General features: G+C 40.2%; 1 protein-coding gene across 1 annotated transcript in view; it reads left to right on the top strand.

The window, feature by feature from the left end:
• Positions 1-1,330: 1,330 nt before the first annotated feature.
• MDFIC2 (MyoD family inhibitor domain containing 2) overlaps positions 1,331-27,595 on the top strand; it is a 45,194-nt gene continuing 18,929 nt past the window's right edge. Inside the window, exon 1 of the mRNA XM_049826510.1 lies at positions 1,331-1,418. Within this exon, the coding sequence (XP_049682467.1) occupies positions 1,331-1,418 (88 nt within the window). The remainder of the gene's footprint in view (positions 1,419-27,595) is intronic.

The following is a 27,595-nucleotide window of genomic DNA, read 5'->3' as shown; positions in this document are numbered from 1 at the left end:
CTCCAGAGCTGCCCTCCTGGCTGCTGAGGGATTCCACCCCTCTGAGCTCGGTGGGGGGGTCACAGCACTCAGCTCCCCACAGGATTAGACCATTTCTTTGCCAAAGTGGCAGCTGTAAATAGACATTTAGGGTCTAATTCCTACATCCTTCAGTATTTTAACTTACATTTAGCCAAGACATTGACACATTTATCTGATTTGTCGCTATTAATTTCCTGGTTCCCTTTTTATTTTCTTCCTCCTCTTGCAGATTCACTGGGTTATGAACTGCAATAATAACCTTTCCAAACCAATTTTTCTTTTTGCAAAGCTCTCGATTTTTTTATCGCTCCGGTAGTGCTGGGGAGGCCGATTACCCCCCTCCTTCCCTACCCTACCCAGCTCTAGAAGTGCATGCAAACAAAAAGGGGAAGAAAAAAAAAAAAAAAAAAAAAAAAACCTCAGCAATAAGTTGGCTGATTCTGGCAGCAAGACAAATCTAGCACCACACAGCAGGCAGGCAGAGAGTGCACTGCTCATCCTTTCGGTTTTGTCAGTGTATGGGAATGCTGGACATCAACACACAGCGAGGGATTCGGCCGAAAGCACTCCTCCTCGGTGTCTGAACCCTGCTGCTTTCACCCCCGGTTGGAAGATACAGGTAAAAATAGAGAAATGCTTTCGCTAACTGGATTCAGTGAAAATATAAAGCAGTTAGAAGAAGCCCGGACAGCCTAATCTTATTCCTAGCAGGCAATGGAAGTAAACCACAGTGTACGGGCTGATAGCTACTGTATACATAATACCCTCAGGTACTGTAACTTGTATGTGATTCTTCGCATTACAGCAAATAAATTGTTGCAAGTGGCAGTAAAGATTTTTTTTTTTTTGGATACACTTTGTTCAAGTTGCCTTTATAAATATTTATCATTATTTACATAATTATACCTCTATCTGACAGCAGGCTTTACAGCAACTTTGAGCCACAATAAACAGGCAGACTGGGTGCCTCCTTTTTAGCCAGACCGTATCTACTCTATGTGTTATATGTACATCTATTACCAGCATGCTATGAGCGTATCACTCATTCATTTCATAATGTAATTTATAGTTACATCTCAAAAGAATCCATCTACAAACAGCAACTATGTAATATTGATAAAGCATTTAGGAACAGAACATAAATTTAACGACTCAGATATTGCCTAGTATCAATAATCTGCAGGAAAAAATGTGTCTGTGTAAGCAAGCACAATTTATTTTAGCAAGAACCTAAACAGAGAACATATTTCTTTGTCAGAAACTTTCTTTAAAAGAACTTGACATCCCAAAATTCTTTTCTCCCCCACAGATGTCAGAAGCCGAGACAGACAAGGTAAAAATTAAACCAGCAGATAGTTTTGAACATGAGAAGCAAAATATTTCTTGGCTGAAGAAAGGTAAGTTACATTGCCGAGTTATTAGTTACTCGTTTGTGTTCAGAGATATTTCTCATTTATTAAAAATTCTTTTTTGAAGAAAAAGGCATAAGAATACCTTATAGGCTTAAACATGGCCAGGGATTTCTACCACAGGAATTCCATAGCTTGACTTCTACGTAACATGCATGTACATTTCCTTACGGTGCAGAAAGGCCTAAATTGCCAAATTTTAAAGTAACCGAAAACTCATTTTGATAATATCCTTGCATTCCTGGGGAAGTTTTATTTGACCTGAACTGTAACCCACTAAGTATGGATCATCATCTTAATTCTGACAGAAAGTTTTAATTAACTTAAATGATTACTGAATTGGATTAATATTTGTTCGGTTTTCTCAAACACAAGTGAAGATCAACCCTGAATCTTTGGATTTGGCAGTGTGTTATCTTAGAACAAAGTAGCATCTGTTGTCAGTGGTTTATCAAATACAGACTCTCAGAAGTAGAGAAGTTATAAAAAACAAGTATGGGCACTTTCCCAGTTTTAAAGGCTGAAAAATGACAGGTATTAAGTAACCTGCATCAATTACCAGTATTTCAAGTACTACATTCTATTTGTTAAACTATTTTAGAAGAAAAACACTTACAATTGTAAAGGTTTTCTTATTGCGTATCCCTGTACACAGAAAAAGGGAAGGTTCTTAGGATATATTTCTTGCTGAAAAAATTGATTTGCCAGTTTAGTACATAGCTTATTACGTCTTTATGTACGCTTGCTGTCTGTAGCGGGGTCACTTTATTGTATTTCATACACACGAGAAGAACTTGAATTAAATAGAGTCTCAAAGCAGAGGCTTTCAAGATGTACATGATACAAATGAAATATCCATGGTTAGGTGCATATTATGGTTTTTAATGAGAACAGTTATATTCTAATCCTAACAAAAGTATTTTGGGAAGACTCAACAAGTCACCTTGCATTCTGAAAACATTATCTAGGGGGGTATTGAGGAAAAGGCTCATTTATAGCCACTATTGTGTCACCTGTAAAATGTGCATCGCTATTTTAAGCTGATGTAGTTAATTGTATGTTAGATCTTCTAGACGCAAGAGAGTTTGCAATAAAGTAGGCCTAAATTAACATGTCTGCCTTGCAGTCTCCGTTGTTTATGCAGCACTTCCGCAGAATGAAAAAAACGTGCTCGAGCAGAGCAGACTGGCCAACATGCAGACTTTGGCTGGACACCCAAAATCCTCTGCTTGCAAGGCATCAGCTAACTTCAGTCAAAACTCTGCAAGCAGAAGATTTGCAGTTTGAGCACCACAGGCAGTGATAGAACTGAGTGTGAGCTGGGTCTGCTCCTACAAGATAGCTTTGCACTTTGACTTGCAAACAGCAAACACGTAACTGAACTGATATTTATTCCATCAGAAGAAAGTAGAGCACAAGAGATTTGCAACTTTACAGAAGGGGCATAAAGGTACAGAGGATTTTAGCTGGTCCATATCTCCGAGCAGGATAAGACCGATGGCGTGGGCCCTCAGAGTCCCGTCCAGTTACTTATCCTCTGGTCCAGACCTACTCCAGTGGCCAGGTGACATCTCTCACACCTGGACGTTCCTCAATTCATTTCGCTTGGTAATGCTAATCCTCGATGTTTTTTCTCCACTTCCTAAGGAGAGACACCGTCCAGAGTTTCTAGATCACTAGTAACGTTTTCATTGTTTAGTATTTGGAGGAGCTATAATCTCTTTCAGAAATAGCCAAACATTGTCTACTGGCAGCTCTTCTCTCTAAAGTGCCACGGAGCAGACTTGGGCCTTGAAGGTCTTGTACAGCAGCGGAGTCAGTAAATAGCTGAAATGTCTCTCATAAGGAAAGAATATTTTCCTTGAGATAAGAATGTGGACATTATTTTCTCTTACATTGAAGTTTGCTTTTTTAAAATTTTGTTATTGTTTCTTTGCTTTAAGAACTTCTGTGGTACATGGTGGGTTTTTAGAATATGATGAACCAAATTGTCTGGAGCAGAAGCTTAACTTCTATGTTTAAATGTTTTAAAAATACCTCATGTATAGATTTCAGGCATTCCAATAAACAATGAATTGTGGAGAACAGAATTGTCAGGCACGGTAAGAAGACTATATGTTCTTTTAGAATCCAGTTTTAAAGAAAAGTTATTTTTATTCATGGTTTTGTATTGATTATTTGTTCCTTCTAAAAGAAACAATCATGAACCACATAGTATCAGAAATAAACAAAAAATATAGACTAGGCTGTGGCTTTTGTATCTTTCCTAGACTTCATTTTTTTTCCTAATGCTTTGCAAAGTAATAGCTCACAGACTGGTAGTCCAGTGGGTCAACATCAAAATAAGCTACCTATTACTTTTTTGTTGGCTTTCAATATTTGAAGCTGTTGAATCAGTGCAAAGCAGTGGGGTGGGGGTTAATCTGGCTGCCAGTTATTTATCTTCTACTTTTTTTGGAAGGAGATATTCTGCTTCTGTCTTGAAGCCTCTAAAAGCAGAAATCGAAGCCTCATTCTCAGGGAAAATTTCTTCCACAAAGCAAAACAGAAACCAAGCCAGCCTTGTGAAAAGTATTATAGAAAAACATTAGGCTGTGCATATAGGATTGTATCTTACCATATCAGCAGGAAGAGCATAAATGGTTCTACTCATGTCTCTACTTCTCAGCAAGTCATCTGCACCCACTGCTGCGCTCCCGCACCCCTGCCACGGGTGCACCAGAAGACTGACAGGAGTTAAAGATGACACAGGGGAAAAAATAATGCTACACAAGCCAGCACAGTCTTGGAAAGAAACATCTACATAATCATGGCCCTAGACTGTATTTTTTTAAATGGGCAATGACACATTTGCCCTCTCCTTTTATTTCCTGCTTATCCTACAAGCCTTTTTTCAGCAAAGGACCTGAGGTCCTCCACAGCACCTAGCAGATAGAAGAACTCTAATGAAATAATACGCATTTAAACAGGGAAGCAGACTGGTAAATGCATGCTCTAGTTTTGCTAGACTTTAAGAAAGTCCTAAACCAGCTCCATACCTCCTAAGGCACTTAGCGCTTAAGTCTGAATGTGGACAACATGAGAGATTCCCTGGTTTGAGACCGCGAATAAGGATGGTGAAATGATTGCAGTCCTGTCCCAAGATGTGTCAGGGTGGAAGAATATATACCAGCAATCTTTTCTGATAGTATGGCGTGTTCCTCAGGACTATTGTTTCTAAAGATCACACAACAGATGAGGAAACCTGTGTTTGGGGGGTGGGGGGTGTGTGTGTGCATGCATCAGACCATCATGTGCAACTCAACCAGAATTGGGATGAATGAGCACTGAGAAAAGGCAATTCTGTTTGTCTGACCATAGCATTGATGAGAACCAACTCAAGGAAAGCCTAGGATGTAGGAGTAAAGCCAGACAATGACTGTGTAGGAACAGAGGCAGTTATCTCTGCTTGCTTCTTCCCATGGGGAAGAGCTCATCATTGAAGATGGGAGGCAGTTTTGCACCAAGAGAGATCCCCATGCCAACGCCTACAAAACAGGAGGACAGAGCGAAACATGGGTTCATTTGCAAAGAAGCATTTGCAAAGTTATCTGCATTTCTGCCCTGAAAACCTAAAGCAGGAATCCTCAGCACACGCATTATCCCCACTTATTCACATTTGGCCCTTACATGCACAAAATGACAAAGCATATAAAATAGGAATATGCATTTATAAGTAAAGAACCACCAACGAAACTTGAAGGTAATACTAAAGAAACATCCCCTGCATGGGCCTGTGTCCCCACGTGTTTCATGCACCCGCAAGACGTGCGACAAGCAGACCATCACACCCCAAGCAAGAAACATCTCTGTGGCCTCCTAATCAAGCACAGTTATTAGAGGGTCCTGTGAAATCTGGAAGCTACTCGAGACACGCCTGTAGAAGCGCAGTGCCCAGGGATGAGTAACGCTCCCAGGACCCGACTAAGGGATGCTCCCACCTTGCACAGCGCAGCCACGACCACAGACCTGCCTCTGCCACATGGACCGGGAGCTTCTTCCACCAGAGTGGTGATTTAGTGCCAGATTAGCAGCCGTCTGGTGGGAAGGGAGGTCAAAGCAGAGCTAAATTCACACCAGCCCCAGCATGTGGCTTTCGGAGTTCCTTACAAACGTATCTCTTGGTATCACTTGATGATTACAGCCATATGGATACATGGGAGCAGGCAGGAGCTATCTGACTGACATAAAGCTGTGAAAGGTGACACTGATTTTGCACAGGGACCAGCAGTGGTCTGCTCGCTATTCCTGCATCCATTGCAAATGCAAGGGAAAATGTGCGAGGGCCTAATACTGCCCTCCTACGGTTTCATCCAAAACTGGCCACGGCAGCCCAGGAACGCAGATCCAAGTTGCACAGAAATGAAATTTCATTTCAGGATATTTTCGCACAAAGCCCTCCTGTTTTATGCTGCCCAGCTGTGTACACAAATGCCCTCCATATATAACTTCCAGTGAAAAGTTAATGAAATGGCTTCCTTGCTCTCCTGCCAAAAATATAACTGAAATTCTAATCTCAAGACTTTCTCCAAAATAGTCCCTTTCTGCACTAAAATTCTCATAAATCAGAAACATTTTTGTCTAAAATAAGCCTGTTTTCATTGTCTTGCAAATAGTAAGAAGTCTAGCCCCAATTTTTTTAATCGGCTGCTCTAGCCAGCAGATTTTCGCTGTAGGGTGAAATTCAGCCTTGTACTGAGGGTCGGTACAAGGTCAGCACTTAAACCATAAAATAGGGCTTAAGTGGTAAATAGAGCCTCTGTTCAGGATTATATTTCACCCCTCCAAGGACTACAGTTCATATGAAAAGGGAGATTTACTCATATCAGAGACCTGGCTGTAGTGACATTATTCACATTATTCAAATAATACCTTATTTCAGAAGTAATCCCATTGGGTTCGATTGTGCCACATTTTAGAGGTACATCCCAGAAATCCAATACAGGAGCAGACTATTCTTAACTGTACCACATCAGAACATCCCGCAGCCTGGTCCTGGGGATTATATCCTTGGGGTAATACCAAAACCTTCCTGTATTGCAGCACTCAGAAATGCCTTTTCCCCGGCACACCCCTCTCACTGGTTACCCAGGGGCTTTAAGAGACCTTTACAAGACGTAATAAAGTGGGAAGGACATAATGCCATGAGCCTGGTTTTGCAGAAGGAGAGTTGTCCTGGAGACATTCAGGGAATTTCCCAGTTCTTTCACAATCTTCCAGCTTTTTACCTGGTTTGCAGGGGCTGGAGTAAAAGTACAAGCCTTGTACTTTTGCCGAGATTATTCTCAGCAGAGCATTCTGATCTGACTGAATTCCCCGCATTTAGGGAGCTAAATGACCTTTTTAGAATTTCTTTCTAAAAACTCAGAAGTCGGTGGATGCAATTTTACATACACGCTTGGGCACTTGTTTCCTGAATTCTGCTGTCTTGGGTCCAGAAGCTTTTTTCACTCTCTCCTCCCAGCCTGAATTAAGTCATTGGATTGAAAAGCGTTATAGAAGACTGATAGCACAGAAATACCCCTCAGTTTCATGTAACAGAAAATGCCAAAAGCTTATAAGAGGAATGCTGTAATCCAAGCAAACTGCTTCCAGATAAGAACACCACACACAAAAAAAGCACATTTAAAAACTGATGACAAGGATCCCAGGGGGCTCAAATTCCTGGAAGATGCCTTGTCAGCTTCAGGACTATGACCAAATGAATTAATCAAGACAGCCCTTCCTTTAAGTTGTAAAACAGCAGATTTAAAGACTCTCTTCCAATGGAGAGGGAGTATATGAAATCTGCAATGGTCCCAGCTCACCACTCCTAATTACAGTTTTATAAACTGAGTGGTCCTTGATCTTTGAACCGGAGGGTCCTCGGAGATGTAAGACTTTGACTATTGCCACAAAAGTGGAATGGATGTACAGTAAAGACAGTGGTACTTCTCTGGGTGATAGGGTGAAAGTCACACTCCTGTGCTGGATATTGACTGTGAAAATATAAGTGAAGGTTTGTTTAGGTTTGATTGCCTTAAGTAAATTTTTTCCACAAAGGAAGAGAAAAGTCTATTTCATTCAACTGCCAGTGCTGGGGAAGACCTAAAGATATTGTTTCATTCACCCCTAAAAGTTTTCCAGCCCAATTCGCTTCTTTGCTGTACTTAGGCAAGATAGTCAGAATTTTGCCCTCAGTTGTGTCAGTAGAGCAAAACGTAGAATAACAATATATAGACGCTCATTAGTTGTTAATTTTCTCAGCAACATACATGTTAGAGCAGAATCCACATATCCAAGGATCTTCACAGCGCTTGCTACCCAAGATGGCAAACTGTGGTGCAGGGAAAATCGTAGCCTAAGGGTCAGTGTCAAAGTGATGAGTAATTCCATTAAAGCAACAGAGCTGCACTGGCCTGCAAAAGATTTCATTTGTCCCAGTACGTTTAAGACAGATACCTGTAATCTTAAGGCGTCAATGAGGCAGGAGGAATGAAGCAATATGTCTCATTTTTACCACTTCAGTTCATAGAGAGTAGGGTCAAATGCCAAATCAGTCTCCTAGATCTAAGGCGATACAAGCTAGAAAGATGCCTGTACTAAACAGAAGTAACCAACCTGGATGACAAAGAAAATTCAATACTAATAAGAGCAATAAGTATTTCAGAAGCTTCATAATTTTTACTATTTGATTGTATAACTGCTCCCTATTAGGGATGCTGTTGGCCTTAGATTCCAGTACGTGTATCACTTTCATAGAGTGGCTTGCTTCTCTTCAAGGTGGAAGAGGAGCCCAATGTCGATTTCTTTAGTCAACTTTACCCTATGTTTCTGAAAGCTCAAAAAAAATTAATTATTATTTGTATTCCTTCTAATCTGGAGTAGTAATGCAAATGTCCTTGGGGTTATTATCAGTTGTTGCTGGAGGGAGACAGTAAGACCTTAGAATCTAATTGGGTATTAGACATTTAAAAGCTATTAAAAACAGACATCTCAAACCTATTAATGAGCATTTAGTTCATTTATAAAACTTAATTCCTTGATAGAAATCCCATCAAAACAACCACTATGCAGGCCTGATTTCCTTTCACCCTGAGCTTGAAGGCAGGATAATCGTGGATGTAAGCAGTTCAGTACCAGTTTTCAGGTGTTTTACAGGCCTGAAAGATTATACACCGATATGTAGAGCCACACTGACAGTCACATAGAGGTGTAATAAAATCCTTGCTGTTGGAGGGGTTCAATGAAATACTTAGATAAGATAATTAGATTATAAAAAAAATAGGCCTCCCCTCATCTCATTGGAGATTTGCAATCATCCTCCAAAATACAACTGCTTCTAAGTACTCAGAATGCAGTGGATGGGCTGAGTCCTGGGCATGCTGGTTGTCTGTTGCTTATAAAAGATATTACAGGAAAAGTTGAGAGAAAGACCAAAAGTAGAATTAGTTTAAATATTCATTGTTAGCTGATGTTCAAAGGAATTCTTTTTCCATCTATTTTTTAAATAAGCATTTAGAACTAAATCCAAATGGAAAGATACTTAGACATTAAGAGTGTCTGCTCTAAATGTCCAATAATAAAATATTGGACATAAAGCCCTTATTAGAACAGCTTAGTGATTAGTGAGTAGTTCTGTGACTTCATATCTGGGCTGAGAGCACATGACTATGAGAGGACTTGAATTCACATCTCAGAAGAATGCTCTCGTCCCCAGTTATCAGATACTCTGGGTAATATTGTGGTTTGGAGATTCCCAAGTGTCTCTATCTGGATGGACTAATTAAAGCTCATTGCTGCAGAGAGAAAGGAAAGGACGCTACAGCCCAGCAGTGTGAAGGGCAGGAGATGGGCCCTAGTCCCTGCTGGGGAGAGTATTCAGGTACCCAGTAAAAAGTGGAAAACCTTTGAGAGGTGGTCTCAGCCCAGCTGAGAGCAGGCGGAGGGGGATCTGAGCCTGGGCCATGCCCAATCCCCCAGCCGCTCTCACCAGTGGGCTTTTCACTTCTGTGGGTGGGAAGGGACTAGAGCATCTCCTCCTGCTCTGCCTCAGGAGCAGGGGCTGGCGGAGGTGCGCAATGCAAGTGGTGCAGCCATATGGACATTGAGATGGTCCTTCTCCCCATTCCTTCCTGGAGTTTGCTACTTTAATTCCTCATTTCCTCACCTCTCCCATCAGCTTATTACTCCCGGTTACCCAATCTTCTGCATGTGCTGTACAGAAGGTTGAATCTGGGACTCTGGTGTCCGCTGGGCAGAAGGGCATATGCAAAAAATTAGGTGCTGAAGCCCTCAGCGACAGCCGAGTTTCTTGATAGCTCTTACTACAACTGCGACTCATCTCTTTGAAGATAATTGCACAAGGCCTCTTTACCACCTAAGTGATATTTAAGCGTTACAGAGATCTTTGCTATCCCCCTAAACTAAATTAATTTTTATTTCTTAGGAGTCACACAGTCTCTTAGGGTCTCCTGATTATATAGTCTCATTCTAATTTCAGTCTTTAATCTGAATAAACACATTAGAAAAACACAGACACAATTAACTTAATCATAAATTCAGATGGATTGTTTATTATCTGTCTACTTAATGTGCTTATGATTGCAGCAGTTAAACATGATAATGTTTTCTTCTCTCACACATAAATGAATATACACAGTACGGATACATGTGCAGGAAGAAAAACTTCTGCCTGAATATGTCAGTAGGCTCCAGAGATAGAGAAGTAGATGCACTGCTCACTGTTGTGCTCTACAGAAAAACACAAACATTGCCATGATAGTGTTGAGACATCTGAGAACTGATTACTGACAAATTATATTCTTCTTGCTGAAATATGCCTACATGCAATTTTGAAAAAAAGAAAACGCTATTGCAGCGGAGATGCGTATAGGAACACTATTCAGCTATACCCCTGCACCTGTAACTTAAAAGCAGAGATGTAGATTTTGGTAAATAAGATCACTTGAGTTCCTCAGAGTAAAATACAGGTCAAATCACTATCTTCCTACTGAAGTAAACTCATCAGACATCAGATTTACAAAGAAGAGTTTTCTGCTGTGCAATCTTCATGAAGAAAAATGTCTTAAAAAGGGGTTAAACCCTTTTAACACCAAATTGCCTGGTTTTTTTTTAGACCCCCATGGCAACCAACACATGTGCCGAAATGCTCACATATCCACAAATACTCTGATGCCAAAGTTAAAGTTGGAATATGACTTTTCCTGTTCCCACAGCATATTGAAAGTAAATAATTATTTCAAGCATGCGTTCAGTTAAATTAGTGATTATTACTCACTTATCTCTGTCATTAGACCAATTTTTTAATGGGCACATAGTATACCACGATGAAGTTATATTTGGCTTTAGAATATTCCATTTTTAACCAAATTTAAAAACACACTATACTTTTTCCCCCAAAGAAGAATCATTTATCATCTTTGTTGCCTATGTTGACTGCTGGTCCTAAACTTACATCATGGCTCATAAATCAACCAGTATTCCTGACTGAAAAGGGTCCACCATGATAGTACATGGGCAAAGGGGAAGACAGGGGAAGATAAAAGAACAGAAACTCAGAAGTCAATTTAAGCCTCTTCACTTTCACTTTGCTTCTTCTCAATAATTTCCCTTGTATATAAATATTACAAAACCAAATCAAATTCTATGATAAACATTTTTTTTTTCCTGATTAAAAGAAAAAAGAGAAGTTGTATGTTACTGGAATTCTAAATCTCTGAAATCCATGCTTATATTCCAAGGGTAGGCAAAACAATAGAAGAGACAGTGAGAGGCAGGAGAAGAAAGTCAAAAGAATCATAGGAAAAAGCAATTATGGCACCTGGTAGTCATTCTTGTTAGATGAAGTTGTGACCAATTGTATTGTCTTCAGATATTTTAAAAGTTTAGTATTTTAAAAAATACTATTGCTATTATAAAACGACATATAAAAATTCTAGCATAAAGTATTTGGAATATATCCATTTCAGCTAAGCAATTTTATTTTTTTTTCTGATTTATGATTTAAGTAAATAGCTTAAGATCATCAGGTAGATAGATATTCACTTGACTCACACTCTTGGTCCCTGATTTTATGATCAGCCCTCTTCCATCAGAGATGGTAATCACTAAATGAAGTCCAAACAGCAGTGGAAGCTGCCCCAGCTCTCACTTGGAGGGAATCACCAACGATTGTGGAAGGATAGTACAGTCTCCATGCCTTAAAATTTTTTCATGAAAAATAAATAAAATATAAAACTAAGCAGTGATTTTTACAGTATGACACAGCAGTATTACTTGCATTAGGCCAATTTACCACTTATGATAGCAGTAATAGCACTAAAAGCCAATAAAAGTGGTCTGTTCGTTCAGAGATTGGCTTTTATGGCTTATTGTAAATATTATCAAGTGAATCAAAAGCTGTCATTATAGTGTCTAAAAAGCCTTCGTACCTTGTAAGCAAACAGTGTGACTTTGACAAATAATCATTAATATGCCTGTGTGAGACCAGGGCTAAAAGAGAAAGAAAAAGGAAAACTCAATATTTCACTTTACAGAAATCATTAATATAATTTCATTTAAGTTTCACACAAAATAAAACAGTTTTATATATAAAATGCCATAGTTTTCCCAAGTTGTTTGGTTGGGTTTTTTTAATCAGTGAACATACTTTTCCATAAAATAAGAACTTGTCAGATAACTGAGCAATGAATGATTGAACTATAATAATATATTCTCATCAGCTTTGGGAAGACAAGTCATGCACGTGTCTAGGTGGCACCTTTTGGGCCAGCATCTAACCTAACCTCCCTTGGCTCCCCTCCTGCCTACCAGAATCCCTGACAAGCACAGCACCGCTTCCCCTCTTCTTGCTTCACAAGAGAAGGTATGTTCCTATAGAGCTAGAAAAGCGTAATTTAATTTATCTTCTGTCTCGTACCTGGGCCAGTTACTCTTGTGAGAAGCTCAGAGCAGAAGAGCCAAAGCTCTGGCAGCTCTCAGCTGCCCTCCACTCACCTCCTGCCCGCTTGGATGCGAAGAGGAATGTCCAGAGAGAGAACCGTGCTCTCTATTGTATGCAGGGCAGACATTGGATATATAAGATTTCCTCTTCCCAGTATTTGTTGCTGCTGCCCAGCAACGCTAGGGCAAGTCCCCTTCAAAGCTGCACAGCCCAAGTCACTACCATTTGCCATTCCTAGTCTTTGAACATCCCGAATGGCACTGCCCACCTTGCAGTCACCAGAATGAAGATTTGGGCTTACCACTGGCTGCTTGAGACAGCTATTACTGGCAACATTGCAGTCATTCACATGCAACTTCATGAAGTGGTTGAGTTTGAGAAAGGATGGAGCCAAAGAGACTGACAGGAGAAAACGCCCTTATTCCTGCCCTTGTACTGTCACATCACAGCATCCAACGTCGCTTCTTTGCGCTCTCCTGCTGCAAAACATGATGAACTTTCCGGGCACATTACTCAAGGTCACACCTCCCACAGTTAGGTAGCCCTGCCGGCTCTATAGAATTACCCTCATCTGTGTCGGATCCCTAGGGATTACGACATTACGTTGGCTACCTGGAGACAGGGTAAGATGGACAAGGTGGAAACAGAGCAGGAGCTTCAGGACATCACGTGGGATGGGATATCGCGACACGTGGGAAGGGGGAGCACAACACCGTGTAAGAGGGTAGGTACCGGGAAGGTTGGGCATGGACTGTACAACAGTTCTGACTATATAATCAAGGCTTTTCTCAACTAAAGAATTTGAGTTGTTAAAACAAACTGGACTAGCAGTAAAATCTTAGCTGCACATACACCGTGCGCCCTTTCTGCCCACAGAAAGTTTTTTCAGTGCAACGTCAGCAAGAGAATTTGGGAGCCCCCGTTGTTCTCAGCACCCTACAAGGAGTCCGGGCCTTAGGTCTGCGGGACACAGTGCTCTGGACTCAAGACCGGGGTACTTAACCCTGGCAAGAGCCTGGGACAAACTAAGTGCCTTGGGCGAGGCACGGTCGCCCGTCAAGTCTCATGCATTAAGTACAAGCTTTGGGCAGTTGGCTCAAGCATTCATGCTCCCACAGCGAGTACTGTGTCTCAGGGAGTTTTCTTACCTATTGCTATTTACAGTTTTGGGGGCCCCACTGGAACGGCAAGCTAGCGTGCTTGCAGTTGACAGCGTTATGTGATACGTTGTGCAGCTGCACGGAGTGCATGGGCTAGCAGAAACATGTGGTGTTGCACTGCCGGGGGAATTATTCCCCCAACACGGCCCTTTAAGGGCCACGTGTGTTTTCCAGGGAATTTATGTGAGCAGAAACCCAACAGACCTCCCCTTCCAAGCTTCTCATTTCTTTGGCTATTTTTTTCCCATAGATTAGAGAACTTTCCAGAAACGCTACATTAACAGTGAGGTAGAAAGATCCCAGGTAGAAGCAGATACACCAGGTTTTGCCTAAGTTATCCTAAAGCATAGTAGGAAACCTATTAGGATCCTCTACATACTTGCATTTATCCAAGAATTGTCGTATACAATTCAATAAATCTACACCAAATAGAGCTGCTTCCCTAAAAAACCTCCCACTGAATTATAGGTTTGATTATTTCAACCCAAGGAGCGAAAGAGTAGATAAGAGTGGGTTATCTACTCACAAGAGTAAAAGGACTTTAGTTCATTTGAATCTCCTCTTTCAGGCAGAGTGTCTAGCAACTACTAAGCTCCCTTCCAGACCCGGGACACAAACTGAACATCTGCTTTTCTGTGCTCAGGCATAAGCTGGTTCGACAGAGGGTCAACAGTTGAGGCCTAGAGAACATAAGCTGCTCTTTGCAATTAGTGATGCCAGAGTTCCTCTTCCATTTCCACCAACAGTATTTTGCAATACTGATTTCAGTCTCAAACATTCCTATAAAATGGTAAGAAAAGATTTTATCACGCAATGGTTCGAGTGGTTTGGCCTGTTTGCTTTTCATGTCATGGGTCTGCAATGTATGTATTCATCACATACAGTTTTCCTGTATTATTTTTCCCAAGGGTTCAATCCCCCCCTACTTTAGCCCCACCTTCATCTCTTTGTCACACACAAGTTCTTTATTATTGCTGAAGAAAATCAGAGCACAGGACTCTACGGGTTGCTGTGCAACCTGAAACAACCTACGTAACACTGACAAAAAGGCAAACGTCGGATATGATTCTTTTGACCAAGATTTCAAGAGTAAACTCTCTAGAATTACTCATATGCTTGAAGTTTGGCTTGTACTTAGGCATGTTGCTGAATCTGCTTCTGATAGAAGAGGAAGAAGAAGAATGTCTTGCCTAGACTAGAGGCCACATCTTGGGTATAGCATTGCCCTGCTTCTAATTGCTAGTGTAGCCAAGAAACTGTATCCTTCCCTCCACTTGAGAGACCACCTGGAGAAATACATTTTTTCCCCTCAAACTTTGCACAAGAGCCCAAAACTTGGCTTTAATACAATACATATTTTCCATTTCCCTCCCCCCCCCCCCTCCTCTAATGAGATGCATTGATATTTTTACCTGCACATACTGTGTTTTGTTAATGGGCAATGTTTCAAACACTGTGTGGTAATGGACTGTGGGATATGGGATTATATATTTATTAATCTCAGGAGCACTGTGTAGACGGTACCAGTAAGTTACAAGCAGACTGGCAGAACAGGGTTTGAATTCTGGCAGGAGATCTCTTCCAAGCTTGCCTGTTAGGCTGCATTTGGCTTTGCTTTAAAACTTTATGCTGAGCTATAGTCACTTTGGTCAACTCTCCTACAAACAGGCTGCACTGAGTGGTCTGCTCTGGGACAGTTGTGTCAAAACTAGGGTGACCTGGTGGCCAAAGAGATGTGTTTTGAGCAGATGACCGCTATGGTTTGTTGCACAATGTAGGAAACATTTCTATATCCAGAGACAACAGCAAAAATGTTAGTCATCATGTACTTCCATTGACAGAAAAAGCTCTCTCTGCCCATGGAGATTGTGTTTATACACTGTGATGTCTAAATCTATCTGTATGTGAGTTTACACAAGCATGCTACAGCCAGATACACCCTCACCTTTTCCTGCCACAATAGTTCAGCCTAGATTTTTCAATGTGGTGGCTTTTACAGAAATGAAAGGCATTTTTTACACAATCGAAAGACTGTCATTTTAAGATGAAAAAGCCTGCTTTCTCCCCGGAGGGAAAGTTGGAGAAAGTTTCATGGATTTGCCCTTTGTAATATTCTGGTTTGTCTGCAGCAAGAGGAGGAAATAAAAACTAATGGAAAGAGACATTTCTTCTTGGATCAAAACTGAATACTTCCAAGAATGCATTCTCAGACTGTAGTCTTAAATACTTAGAAGAAACAACTGCTAGGTCAAATGATTCACCATGTCCAGCTCCGCTTGGGCACTTTATTTTTCCTAATCGGGTAAAAAAAAAAAAAAAAAAAACAAACAAACGATGACAAATTTTTACTTTTCTTTTGAAAGTCTCAAAACCTTTTCAGACATTAACCGCTAAAACAGCCTATTTGCTCCAGGAATGTGATTAATGGGACTGGAGGAAACACAATTACTTAGAAGTGTGAAATTCATTCCTAGATTTGGACATCAGGACAGAAACATACTCTACAGCGAACCAAGTGAAAGCTCAGCCCAGAGCCTTTTTAAACTTCAGAACAGTTCAGATCCCAACTTTGCAGGCTTGTTTCGTATTCCCCTATGCCACCACTTATCTTGAGGAACTGAGGAATCCTACAGATTGAGACACTAACGAACTTTTATACCCAGTGCTAAATTAGATATACATTAGATATATGTAATACTTGCATATTCTGAATATCCAGCTTCCTGGGTAGCCGAGACCCCTGACTGCAGTTGCCAGAGCCCAGCACTTGTTAATGAAGATGAGCTCTGCACGTTTCCAAGAAATAAACAGAAATAATTGTAGCACCCAAAAGTAGTAGCTGTAGATGAGGTAAAGATCACAAAGGACTGCCATTGATTTTAATGACAGAAAGGTTGAGCCCTTAATAAAAATGCCGGTACTGAATTATTAGAATCTCACCTTCCCTGATTTTCAGTCTCATTTTCTAGTATTTGTTTTATTACTCTTCCAATTGTCTTCCAAAGAAACCAAGTGGCAGCATCTTCTATTTTTGGCCTGCGATAACCTAGTTTGTGCAATGCCAGCCTGTTCATTTAATTTTATGAGCTCTGGACTGTGGCCCTAGAATTGGTTTTAAAACAGTAAACTTACCCTCCAGAAAATACAACACTTTTGAGACAGCAGATGCTAACAGCCTTGTACATAAGTTTTAAGAGGTCTCTTTCCCGGGCTGGCCACAACTACAGGTTGCGTGTAAAATTAGAACCGGATCCTGTATGTACCTCCTCGATTCCCTTTGACTGTCAGGAAAGTGACAGTAGTTATCATCAACCAGGTACAACACTGGAGTTATTGACATGGAACTTGCCTTGGAAAATATGTAAATTTACCCTGAAGTTTAGACAGCTGATTTTTGACTACTTTTCTTCATCTACATTGTCCATACCATACATAAAATCCTTATTTGCCCTACGGTGAAGACTACCTAAGGTATAGCTGGATAAGAAGTCTATTTGCTTTGTCTAAATAGTGCAAGCTCTCCCATATCCAATAACTATTGGAATCATTGTGTGATCTTTTCAGCTTCTAATACATATTAATTTGTAATATACAAACCTATTCAAATAAATAATTGTGCAGACTGAATAAAAAAGCAATTTAAACTTTTTCCTCCCCTAACTGGAGACACTTTTTACAAATAGTTCTTTTAAGTAGTCTTAATAGTATCTCTTTAATATTGCCATTAAAATTCACCAGAGTTCAAGAGCAGAGCAAATTTACATCTGTTAAAATAATGGAATTGACACTGATATTACATCATTGCTATTTTAAATAATCATTCTTCATAATTCTAACCTACTTGCTTTAAGTTGCAAATAAAGGGCTTGTTCCTACTTTCATCAAAGTCGATGCCAATACTCCCTTTGCCTTTCAGGGAGCAGCACCTACCTTTAAAGACGGGGGCCTCTGGTGATATGCAGTGGGGTTTGACTGCATTCACTAATGCAGCAAAGAATAAATCCCTCAGAAATATTACTGAGGACGGTTCTACGAGCTCCAGTCACACCAGATAATTGTACTGCACTAGCCTGTTCCCAAAAATCACAAAACTCTATAGACTACTCTGAATTCCAAGGTAGTTACAGTTCTTCTGCTTAGTTTCACAAGAAAGCAGCATTTTATATAGGTGGGTTTTGCTATTTTAATGCAATTTTGTGGTTTTTCCTTCCTTAATATTTTGGGAGAGATTGTTTGAAGAGAAGCATAATGGCAACCCTTACAAATTCACCTTCTCTTGGGAGAACATTAGAAGTTTCACTGAAATTACGTAAGTGTTCTTCTATGAACAATTCAAACTGAAGCTAAAGGAATTAAAAAGACGCACTATACACAGCTGGAAAGCCACCTAGAAAGTAAATCAATGTAGTCCTCTCCCTGATTACAGAAGAAAATGAAGCAAGGATTTTTAAGAAATATAGAGGATAAAGGTTATAACTAAGACTAAAACTGGAAGAAAATATGCTTTTTACTATCCATTTAACACTGCAAAGAAAAGTCTTGTACAGGGCTATTCCTAGGCTGCCTTTGGTTCTTCAGGAAAAAAAAAAAAAATTAAAAATCCATGTCCACAATGCAGCTTATCATCTGTAAAATCATCACGATTCAGCTACCTACTTAGACCTCAAGTTTTCAGGGACTGCAACATTTCAGCTGTATCTGTACTGAGCACCTAGTTTGACAGATTTCTGGCCAGGGCAGAAATCACCACTCACTACGGTTAACTTTTTACTAACACACTACTACAATATGTTGAACATTTAGTGGACAATAACCACCAGCTGAGTCTTAACCATAATTTTGCACTGCAGTATAGGGCCTGTTAGATGTTATCTGTGAGCCAGAGAACTTTATTAGCACTGTCATAAAAGCTAAAGCAGAATCAATCCCTTGTTCTGTCATCACTGACACTCTCCATTGTAAATAAAATACCTATCAAACCTTAGCAAATTTAGATCCTAACATAAATGGCAATTGCCTTGGTGTCTTTAAGAGCAATTTGGTTTTAAAAAGCCCACATGAGAGAACAAAATGTGGCCCTTTACTGTGAAGAAAAGCATAAACAAGCAGCACCACCAAGATCAGGGAGGAAACAAATTATTCCAGAAAAATCCAGTGTTGAAGAACCTGCAGTGCTGACTGCTTTACTCCACTTGGAATGACTTACCCCATTACAAGTCTTTCTGCTTCCACAGCAGGACACCTGCCCTTATGCTTATTTGGGAAAAGAAAAACAAAACAAAACATAGCTTGGATAGTAGGGAAATACCTTCTCCAAGCAAGGACGATTAGGCAATGCTCTGCCTCAGGAAGCATTACAGGCACTGTCACTTGATGGCGTCTAAGAAGAAAAGAGGGAAAACACCCAAGGGATTAGCCTACAGAGATTTTCATATCGCGTAGGCTGGGACTAGCTGAACTAGGAGGTCCTTTCCAGACGCATCATCTGTAATTCTTTTTGGCACCATTCCTTGGCTTTAGAATACACCATCTTCCCCCACGCCAGTGGCACTAACACAGCACAATGTCTAGTGCAACTCAGCCTTCAGGATAGTCCTGAACCATGGAGCAAACCAGTGCTGTGCAATTAAATAAGTTACAAACACAGCTTTTGGAAGCGGTTTACTTTTTTGTGACTTTCCAACCATGCTAATAGGTGGAAACAGCATACACCTGACATGGGCAGCTAGTTGTTGGCACAACTCTTCATCACTAGGGGAAGGAGGTAAATTCACATGTCTGTCTAACCCTACTAATCAAACATACATAAAAATAGTTTCTATAATATGTATTATAAATATACAGTCTAGATTCTTCATTCCAACACTACTCTTTTCTAACACTAAAACCTGTTCATCTGAAGACTTCACGTAGCTGCAGAAATCTTCATGGGAAGAAATATGTTCTCATGCCATCTATTTTTGGCTTTCCATGCCGTGACAACAGAGTCTGGCCCGGTGTTTCTATATATGAACACTTCTCAGGTAGCGGAACAGCTACCGCAGATTGCCTGGCACCTGCTTGAGGATGAGGTGAACAGAAAGTAAAGCAAAAGTATTTTTGTTTCATCGAGAACATCTTGGCCAAGCCATATTTGTAGCAGATAAAAACTGAGGAAAGTGTAAACCGATGGGGAATGGAATCTTTTAATATTTTGGGAGCAGGAAATGGTGAAAGAGTTCTGAACTTGAACAGGTTTAAGATGGAGTGGAACAAAAGTGGCAGGCGCTGGGGAGAAATATCCATTTCAGGATAAGTATTTTCAAAACCTGGTAGTTACATTTTGTTAGTTCTAATCTTCTCTTAATGAGATAACTTCTGAAAAGGGAATATAAAAATATGGAACCTGAATGCCAATAGAAACATATTGTAAGTATGATACATCACCAACAAGTCTACCGCTGCTGGATTACAAAAAAACCCAATGCACTTATAAGCATCTTCTTTTGCTTTCTAATATTTTTTTGGAAGATTTGACTTTTTTTTAATAGAACAGCTATTAAGAGAAACTAATTACGATTTGATTTTTAAGGACCTGGATTTTCTCTTACATGTATCATTCTAACTCAAGAGTAAGCCCATTCAAGCAAATGAGATGAGGTTGGTGTGAACGAATTTAAATGTGATCAGAAGCAGGCCCCAAGATATTTATGGATAGAATGAGTCATTCTTGTTCTGGTTGGATGATTACATCAGTGGAGAATTAGTCTATCATCGTGCAGGGCCTGAACCTCCTTTCTCTTACATCACCATACATCAGGAAATATTGTGTGGAGTTCACCAGTATTTCACTAGCCTAAAACCAACGAGGTGGAAGAACTGAGCCCACAGCCCCAATCCACTATACTAGCTGTGCACTGACTGCAAAGAAGCTGTCCCCATTTAAATCAGCACTTCATCTGGTCTTTCTTCCTTAGTCTGTTTACCTACTAAAACTTTCATGCAAGTTACTTCAAGACCTGTTCCTCATTTGAAATATTAAGTAACTGTGGTCATAAAAGAGCACATATTCTTTTTCTGGCATCACATTCAAGAAGTAACTTCTCTTCCATTGGTCTCCAGTGACACATCTACAGAAATGGTAAGGAGAAATTGAATAGATAACGTAGATTTGACTACTCAAACTCTCTCTACGCCAAACGCAGTTCTGCAAGAAATCTTTAGCAGTCCAAGTGTCTGAGCATTTTGCAACAATTGCTGTGTCAAAGCAAAACAAATATGCCAGACCTGTCAGTATTATTCCCTTTTGAGGCGCACAACAGGTTTGGTGGTGCTAGAACAACATGCGATCCATCCACCTCATCGCTAACAATAGGCAATACCAGCTATTCAAGAAGCCAGCTCAGGAAATGTTGTGGTGGGTTGCTGTATCTAGAATAGGTAATGAGAAGGAAAAAAATGGCTGGAACATCTCCAGCAACCGTAGGAGTTCCCAAGAAGTTTTTCCCTCATGGCAATGAATTTAAGGCTAATTAGAGGCAGAAAACCAAAATGGCAGCCTACAAATTCCCCAGGCACCAGGTCTTTACCAGAAAAATCTGTTCCCCAGCCACACGCTGTCCTGGTTCTCAATGGTTTCCACGGGTCTCTCCCCTACCAGACACTAGGCGGTCTGCCTTCCCAGTACGCCTGCGCACTTGTCACTTCTGAGAACTGGGGAGGGTTAAAACCACCTTTGGAGTGGAGAAAACCAAGTGTGGTTGCTTCTCAGATCCAGCTCAGCAACCCCAGAAACTGCCTAAGAACCACGATGAAGTTTTACACCAACTTCTTCATGCTACAGGCAACTACAGAGCATCAGGTTTTGCTGCTATCCTGTCCCTGGCCAGCCAGAAGTCCACCAAGGACGGAGAGCTGGAGAACACTGGATTTAAATCATTTCCAGTGCAGTTTTACTTCCTACCATTATACCTTTTTTCCCCCAAGATATTTAAGCACCACACATTGCAGGTATCATGGTTTCATACTCATGTTATACTTCACTAATACCGTGTAGAGTTTCTCTGCATTAAGTGGCGTGCTTCATCTTTTCCCACAAATAAGAGACAACTGCACCATAACATATGCTATAGGCAGCTCTTTTCATATCTAAATCCCAAGGATTTTGGGGGAGAAAAAGAGGATTATATATTTATTCAGAAATTAAATGAGATTAATAATTTTAAAAGTAATTTACAAATAGCAATCAGCCTCTGCAATGAAGGTCAAAAGAAAAAGGACACATTAGCAATTGAATATCTTCCCTCCCTTTAAAGTTTTAATACTGCATACCTGTTAATAATGGGAAATATCCTTCTTCAAGAGTAGCATTTTCAAAAATTGGTAGGATCCTTTTGCTAATTCTAATCTGCTTTTAATAAAATAATTTGTTAAAAAGGATTATAAAAAAGCATGAAAATGGAATGCCAATAGAAATGTACTGCCTATACAATAAATAGTTAATGTATTTTCTAAATGAATGATTTAAAATAGCTATTAAAGTAAAGAGAATGAGCTTATGTTTCTAGTAATGACTTCTCTGCCTCAGAATGAAATCTGTAAATCCCTGATTGCAATTTCACATCCCAAAAGAACAAGCAGTCCTGGGACCAATGCTTATTGCCTTTATCATTAATACGAGCATACCACAGATGTGATTTTTATATCACCAGTTTGAATATTTAGATTTATACTTGTGTATGCTTTATATTTTAAATCTCAAACAGCTATTCTGTCACAAAAATAAAGCTCTCCTTCAACAAGGCTTTTTTGTATGTACATGCATACATGTATACACAGACTTTCAGTATAACTACAATTTTATTCATAAGAGTGCATAATGATTCAGGCTGTGATTGTTAATAAAAATGCATTTCTAACCATCAAATTTGAGTCTATTATTCTAAGTTAATTGCATTTGCCCTAAAGAGACTTGCGACTGGCTGTCAGCCTATTTGTGTCAGTTCCATTTTATTCATCAGTCAATCTTGTCTCCTCTTTTTTCACATCCCATATATTGATCAAATAGATTTGTTAGCATGCCTCTGCAGCTTTAAAAAAGTTTTTGTTATTTGTCAGTTTTATTTGATTACTATATTAGTTTGCGTGTTATCTTAATTGTTATTTCAATAGAAAATAAATGCTCTTTGATAGTCCCACAAGATTCCCATTAAATATAATCCATATAACAAGTTAGTGGATGGAGTGAATGTGGTAAGAAAATAAACATATTAAACCTATTTTAAAAGGTGGAATTAATCTGCAGCTGTATTGTACTTGATCCAAAAGGCAGGAATAGAAATAAGTACAGTGTGAAACAATTTTGATAAACATCAGTGCCGTATCATTGCATATTATGCTATGTATAAAATACTTTAAGAAAAAGACGTGCGATATAAAATAAACTGAGGTCATATCTGGAAGAGTGGGTTTTGTGGTTAAGTGTGAAATGGAACGATATTATATATGGCTTTAGACACTAAAAATTAGGCTAGAAAGGCTGCAAGCAAAGGCGAGTGGAAGTGCTGTGTTACATGAGGCAAATTCTTGATAGGGACAGAAAAAACAGCTTTGAGGAAGGTATTTACAGGAGCAAAAGAAACATCTAAGCAGGTAGGTTCTTCTTCTGTAAAGATAGGATACACTGTTCAGTGAAATAAATAAGAGTTTAGCTAGATTAAAAAAATGAAACAGCATCCTGTGCACATCAGTCACTCGTTTTGGTAAGGACTTAATGAAAACACAATTTTCACCTCAATCTTCTCAAAGGGGAAGGTGATGCAACCAGTTTTCCCATACAAATATCTCAGAAGCCTGCCTCTGATACCTTCATTATCAGCAAGACTACATAACCCTGGCTCCTTGCTTAACATCGAATCTGGGATCTCCCCAGCTGGTACCTGAGCTTACACAGTGTCAGAAATAAGTACTGTGGGAAATCAGAAATAATGTGCTTACCATCTCATTAAAAAAATAAATAAATAAATAAAAAACCCCACACAAGTCCATGTGTCTTAAGATAGCCACTCAAGTCATAGAAGCATTGAATTAATAAAAATTTTAGGAAACAAAATCTTGTGTTTTACCTGTACTTAAGTACATTGACCAACTCCATAGCTTCCTCAAACTGAAATGGGAAATTACCAAAGTTTTCCAAATTTCTTGTGAAAAGCTAAGTTCTTTCATTTCTTTGGCCAGGATTGGTCTTTGTATTTTCTAACTTTAGTCACCTAGAAGTTTGGTTTCTGGTCTGGGTAACTACCTACATTTTGTCTGTAGCCAGCTGCAGTGGGGTAGGGGGAGAACAGGGACAAAACAAGTCTTCCTAGGAGCAATTTTTTTTGCAGGTTAAACTCTTTTGACAAGATGGGATGACTTGCCAGCATGCTGGGCTTGTCTTTCCCACCGGTTATTGCAGGAGTTTAGGCCAGACTGAACACGTATCATACCAGCTGCAGCGGGTTTGGTGAACACCATCCTAAGGGGGACCCATCTCATTATAGCAGGAGTGGTTTTTAATGGGCTATACCTAGCTGTGGACACTGGAAATGTCCAACTCCTAGATTATTGGTTTTCATCTGGAACCTCTTTAACGGTATTTTGTACTAAACATCCATGCTAAAGCTTCAGACGCCCTAAAATAAAGCTCAAATTTGCAATTGTCCTAGAGCAGTTAGCAGCACTCCTGCGATTCAGAAGCACACGGCGTGATGATAGTTTCAAGCTAAACTGTTATGACCAGCTAGTGCAGAATATAAACAGGAACAGATGAGAAGAATACAGCCTCAACATTTGAGACAACAAAGAAAGAGTGAAATGATTGCTACATAAAAGACATTTCAAAGACCTCCCAGAAAAGCAGGCATAAAAATCCCCAATAAAAAGGCTCAGCAAGAAAACTGTCACACCCCCTAATCCTCAGCAGACTTTAACAAGATGTTCACATGAGCCAGAGATCGTCTCCTTCCCCAGAAGACAAAAGGCACAGAAAACAATACTGTCTAGCATAGGATTAGGAGGCAGGAGATAGATAAAAAGGATTCCTTAACCTTACAATTAGAAACCCCAACTCTCCAGCCAAAAGGATAATCAGAAACAGACTGCAAACCTGTGTCACAATAATTGCTGCATCTTTCTTTACTCTTTGAAAATTGATATGTTTTCTGAAGATTTTTTTTTTATTATTTATTCCCACTCCAAGAAAGGTTTCGATGGCCACCTAACTACAAGACAACTGCTGCTACCAAACCACAATTCACCACACGTGGCAATAGCCTCATTTCCCATTCTTTATATTTTCACCACCTCCAACTAAGCAAAAAGTAGATTACCAACGCTCGTACCAACCTCCTGGTAAATTGTACAACTAAAAGGAAAATTATATGTAATGCACTAGTCTTCTAACAAATGATCAGCTTACTGTGCCCTAAACCAGACACATACACAGATTCTACATGCCAAACCTGGCATGAGCATGTGCTCTGATTAAAAAGGAAACAACTTAGTTGTTATAACGAGCATCTTTAGCTTTATTTGGTATTACTAATGCCTTTAAACAGAAGGCAGGGTTCTGGCAAGAGTAGAAAACAGACTTGAAGGGGGAGGAAACCTACAGGCTGGAAAGAAACTACAGTCTCCAAAGTTTGACCCTCCTGCTGTAGCTAACTAGTGACCATAAACTGCAATAGCTGCTGAAGTTTGCTGCATAAAGATGTAAGACTATTTCTGAAGATGAACAAGGCGACCGCAAGACATTGACAATTGCATTTGCAGAGCGTATAATACTTCAGCACCCAACCAGTCATACATGATTAGGAACTATACAAGTCCCTGCTTTGTAGGGGATTATTTGAGGCACACAAGAATTAAATGGTTAGTGCAAGCACTTATTGGGGGATCAGGATTTAGGCAGTCACCACCTCCAATGGGCAGTTGATGTTGCTAGCCTTTCCCAGTCTCTCTGGTACCATCAGGAAAGGAAGACTCAAACAATTTCATTTTTCTTCAGGTGCAGCACACTTGCAAACTATCACTCTATGCTCTTGTGATCCTACTGTCTATTGGACTTCAAATTTCCTGCCTTAAGCTAATGTTCAGTGGTCTTGCTCCGTGCAAGCTCGACGCTACCTCAGAGCTGCCTCATATGCTGTGGCAGATGAAATAATCCCTCTAAGAAAACTACTTGAAACCACTTAGAAAGAGGTTGGCAGAGATGTAACCTTAACCATTGTCATTTGTCACGGAAAGACGTAAACAAATCGCACTTCCCAGAAGAATCATGGCTTGAAAGAAATGCATGGAAAAAGGCATACGTTTCTGTTCTTTTTTTAGTAAAACTCAAAGAGAGCATAAACCTTGGCTTACACATACTGGTAGAAGAAAAGGGAGAAAAGTTATCTACAGATTTCCGAGTAAACTTTCTGGAATTCAGTCCGGGTGAGAGAAAGTAATTCACTACGTATGTCCCCAAAGCACGTAGCTAGCAGCCAGAGCGATACAGGATGTGAATCCCTGCAGGGTAGGAGCAGAGGGTAGCGTGGTCTGCATGGCGGCATAAGCAAATTAATCTCTCCTCAGCCACACAGTGCCCCAGGGACTCCAGGTCTTGCTTGTGGTGTGGTGTCAGAGACTCACAAGCCTTCGCCTACAAGCACGTTTGTCCCCATGCCATGAGGAGCTTCGCTGCTGTCCTGCTGAAAGGCAGCTATGTTTGAATCGAGAGCCTGCTGATAGGACCATGGCACCCCGTCTGTTGTCTCAAAGTTATTTCCAGATCATATTTTTCCTCATTTCATAAGCAAGCAAGCTTCTGGTTGCCACTGTTACAAGCACAACTTCAGATTTACAAGGTAGGCTAGTATTTTTCACAATTCACACTCAGATGCAGATTCACAAAAAACCTGCAGAACAGGTTGAGTGACCCCACATCCAGTGGGATCACGATGCCACCCAAGTATTCAGTCATTTAGATAAGACCTATATCTTCCCCTGCAAGCAGAGGGGAAATGCATACTTCCACAAACACCATGAAGTTTTCTGCTTTGCCATCATTATTGATTTTGAGATACTCAGATACCATGATGGTGAAAGACACTGCAAAGCCCTAATATACCTAAAAGCATAGGAAGCATTGCCATGCTGAAACAGAAAAATAAAGATGGGTGAGCTAAACTTGAGCCCCTACCATATCCTAAAATCATGGTTCAGAAAACTAGGCTGTATTACAGTCATTATGTTTAACAGCTTATTCTGCTAGCTTCAAAACCTGAAAGTCCAGCATCTTCAAATGCACCATTGGTAGGAACAGGGATGTGACAAAGCACACAGTGATGAGGTCTGTAGTCAGGTTCATTACCAGTGTTTTCCTCGGTTGCAATTATTTTAATGACGATTTTGCCTAATTAAGATTTTCACGATTTGGCGTAGGAAGCAGATACAACACCTGATATAGTAAGCCCTGAAGCCAAACATTACCATCAGCTTTAATGGGCATTAGGATGGTCCCTTATGGATCAAAGCAGAGCCATTTCACTGATCAGGTGCATGAAGACAACTCAGACATGAGCCACCAAATAGACATACTAAAAATTGTAAACTTTACTCACTCAGAAACTCAGGGATGAACACTGCAGTAGTGAGTCAGGATCCTCGGGCAGTCTCTGCTCCTCTAAGACAAGTTGTGTGGACCATATGAAAACTGGCTGTGTCCCTTGGGGGGAAAAAAATATCCAAACCAACATCTCGGTGAGAGGCCAGAGGACACTGGATCCTTAAAGGGAAGAGGTACCCCCAGCTTCTGTCACGAGCTGTTTTTCCATACTCGTGAAGTCAATCAGAGGACTAAGCCTCCAGCCCCAGGAGCCTGACTTTTCTTTTTCCTCTGTTAACAATACGGTTTTGAGGCATTTACAAAACTCTGGTGCCTGCGTGGGGTAACAAAGCCACCTCAACAGCTGAGGAGTTTTTCCTGCTTAGTGAAGCCTTCCTCTCCCATTCTTGTTTTC

This window comes from Accipiter gentilis, chromosome 23 (assembly GCF_929443795.1).
Source record: "Accipiter gentilis chromosome 23, bAccGen1.1, whole genome shotgun sequence".
NCBI classification, from domain to species: domain Eukaryota; kingdom Metazoa; phylum Chordata; class Aves; order Accipitriformes; family Accipitridae; genus Astur; species Astur gentilis.
This window is presented reverse-complemented; position numbering and strand designations above follow the sequence as displayed.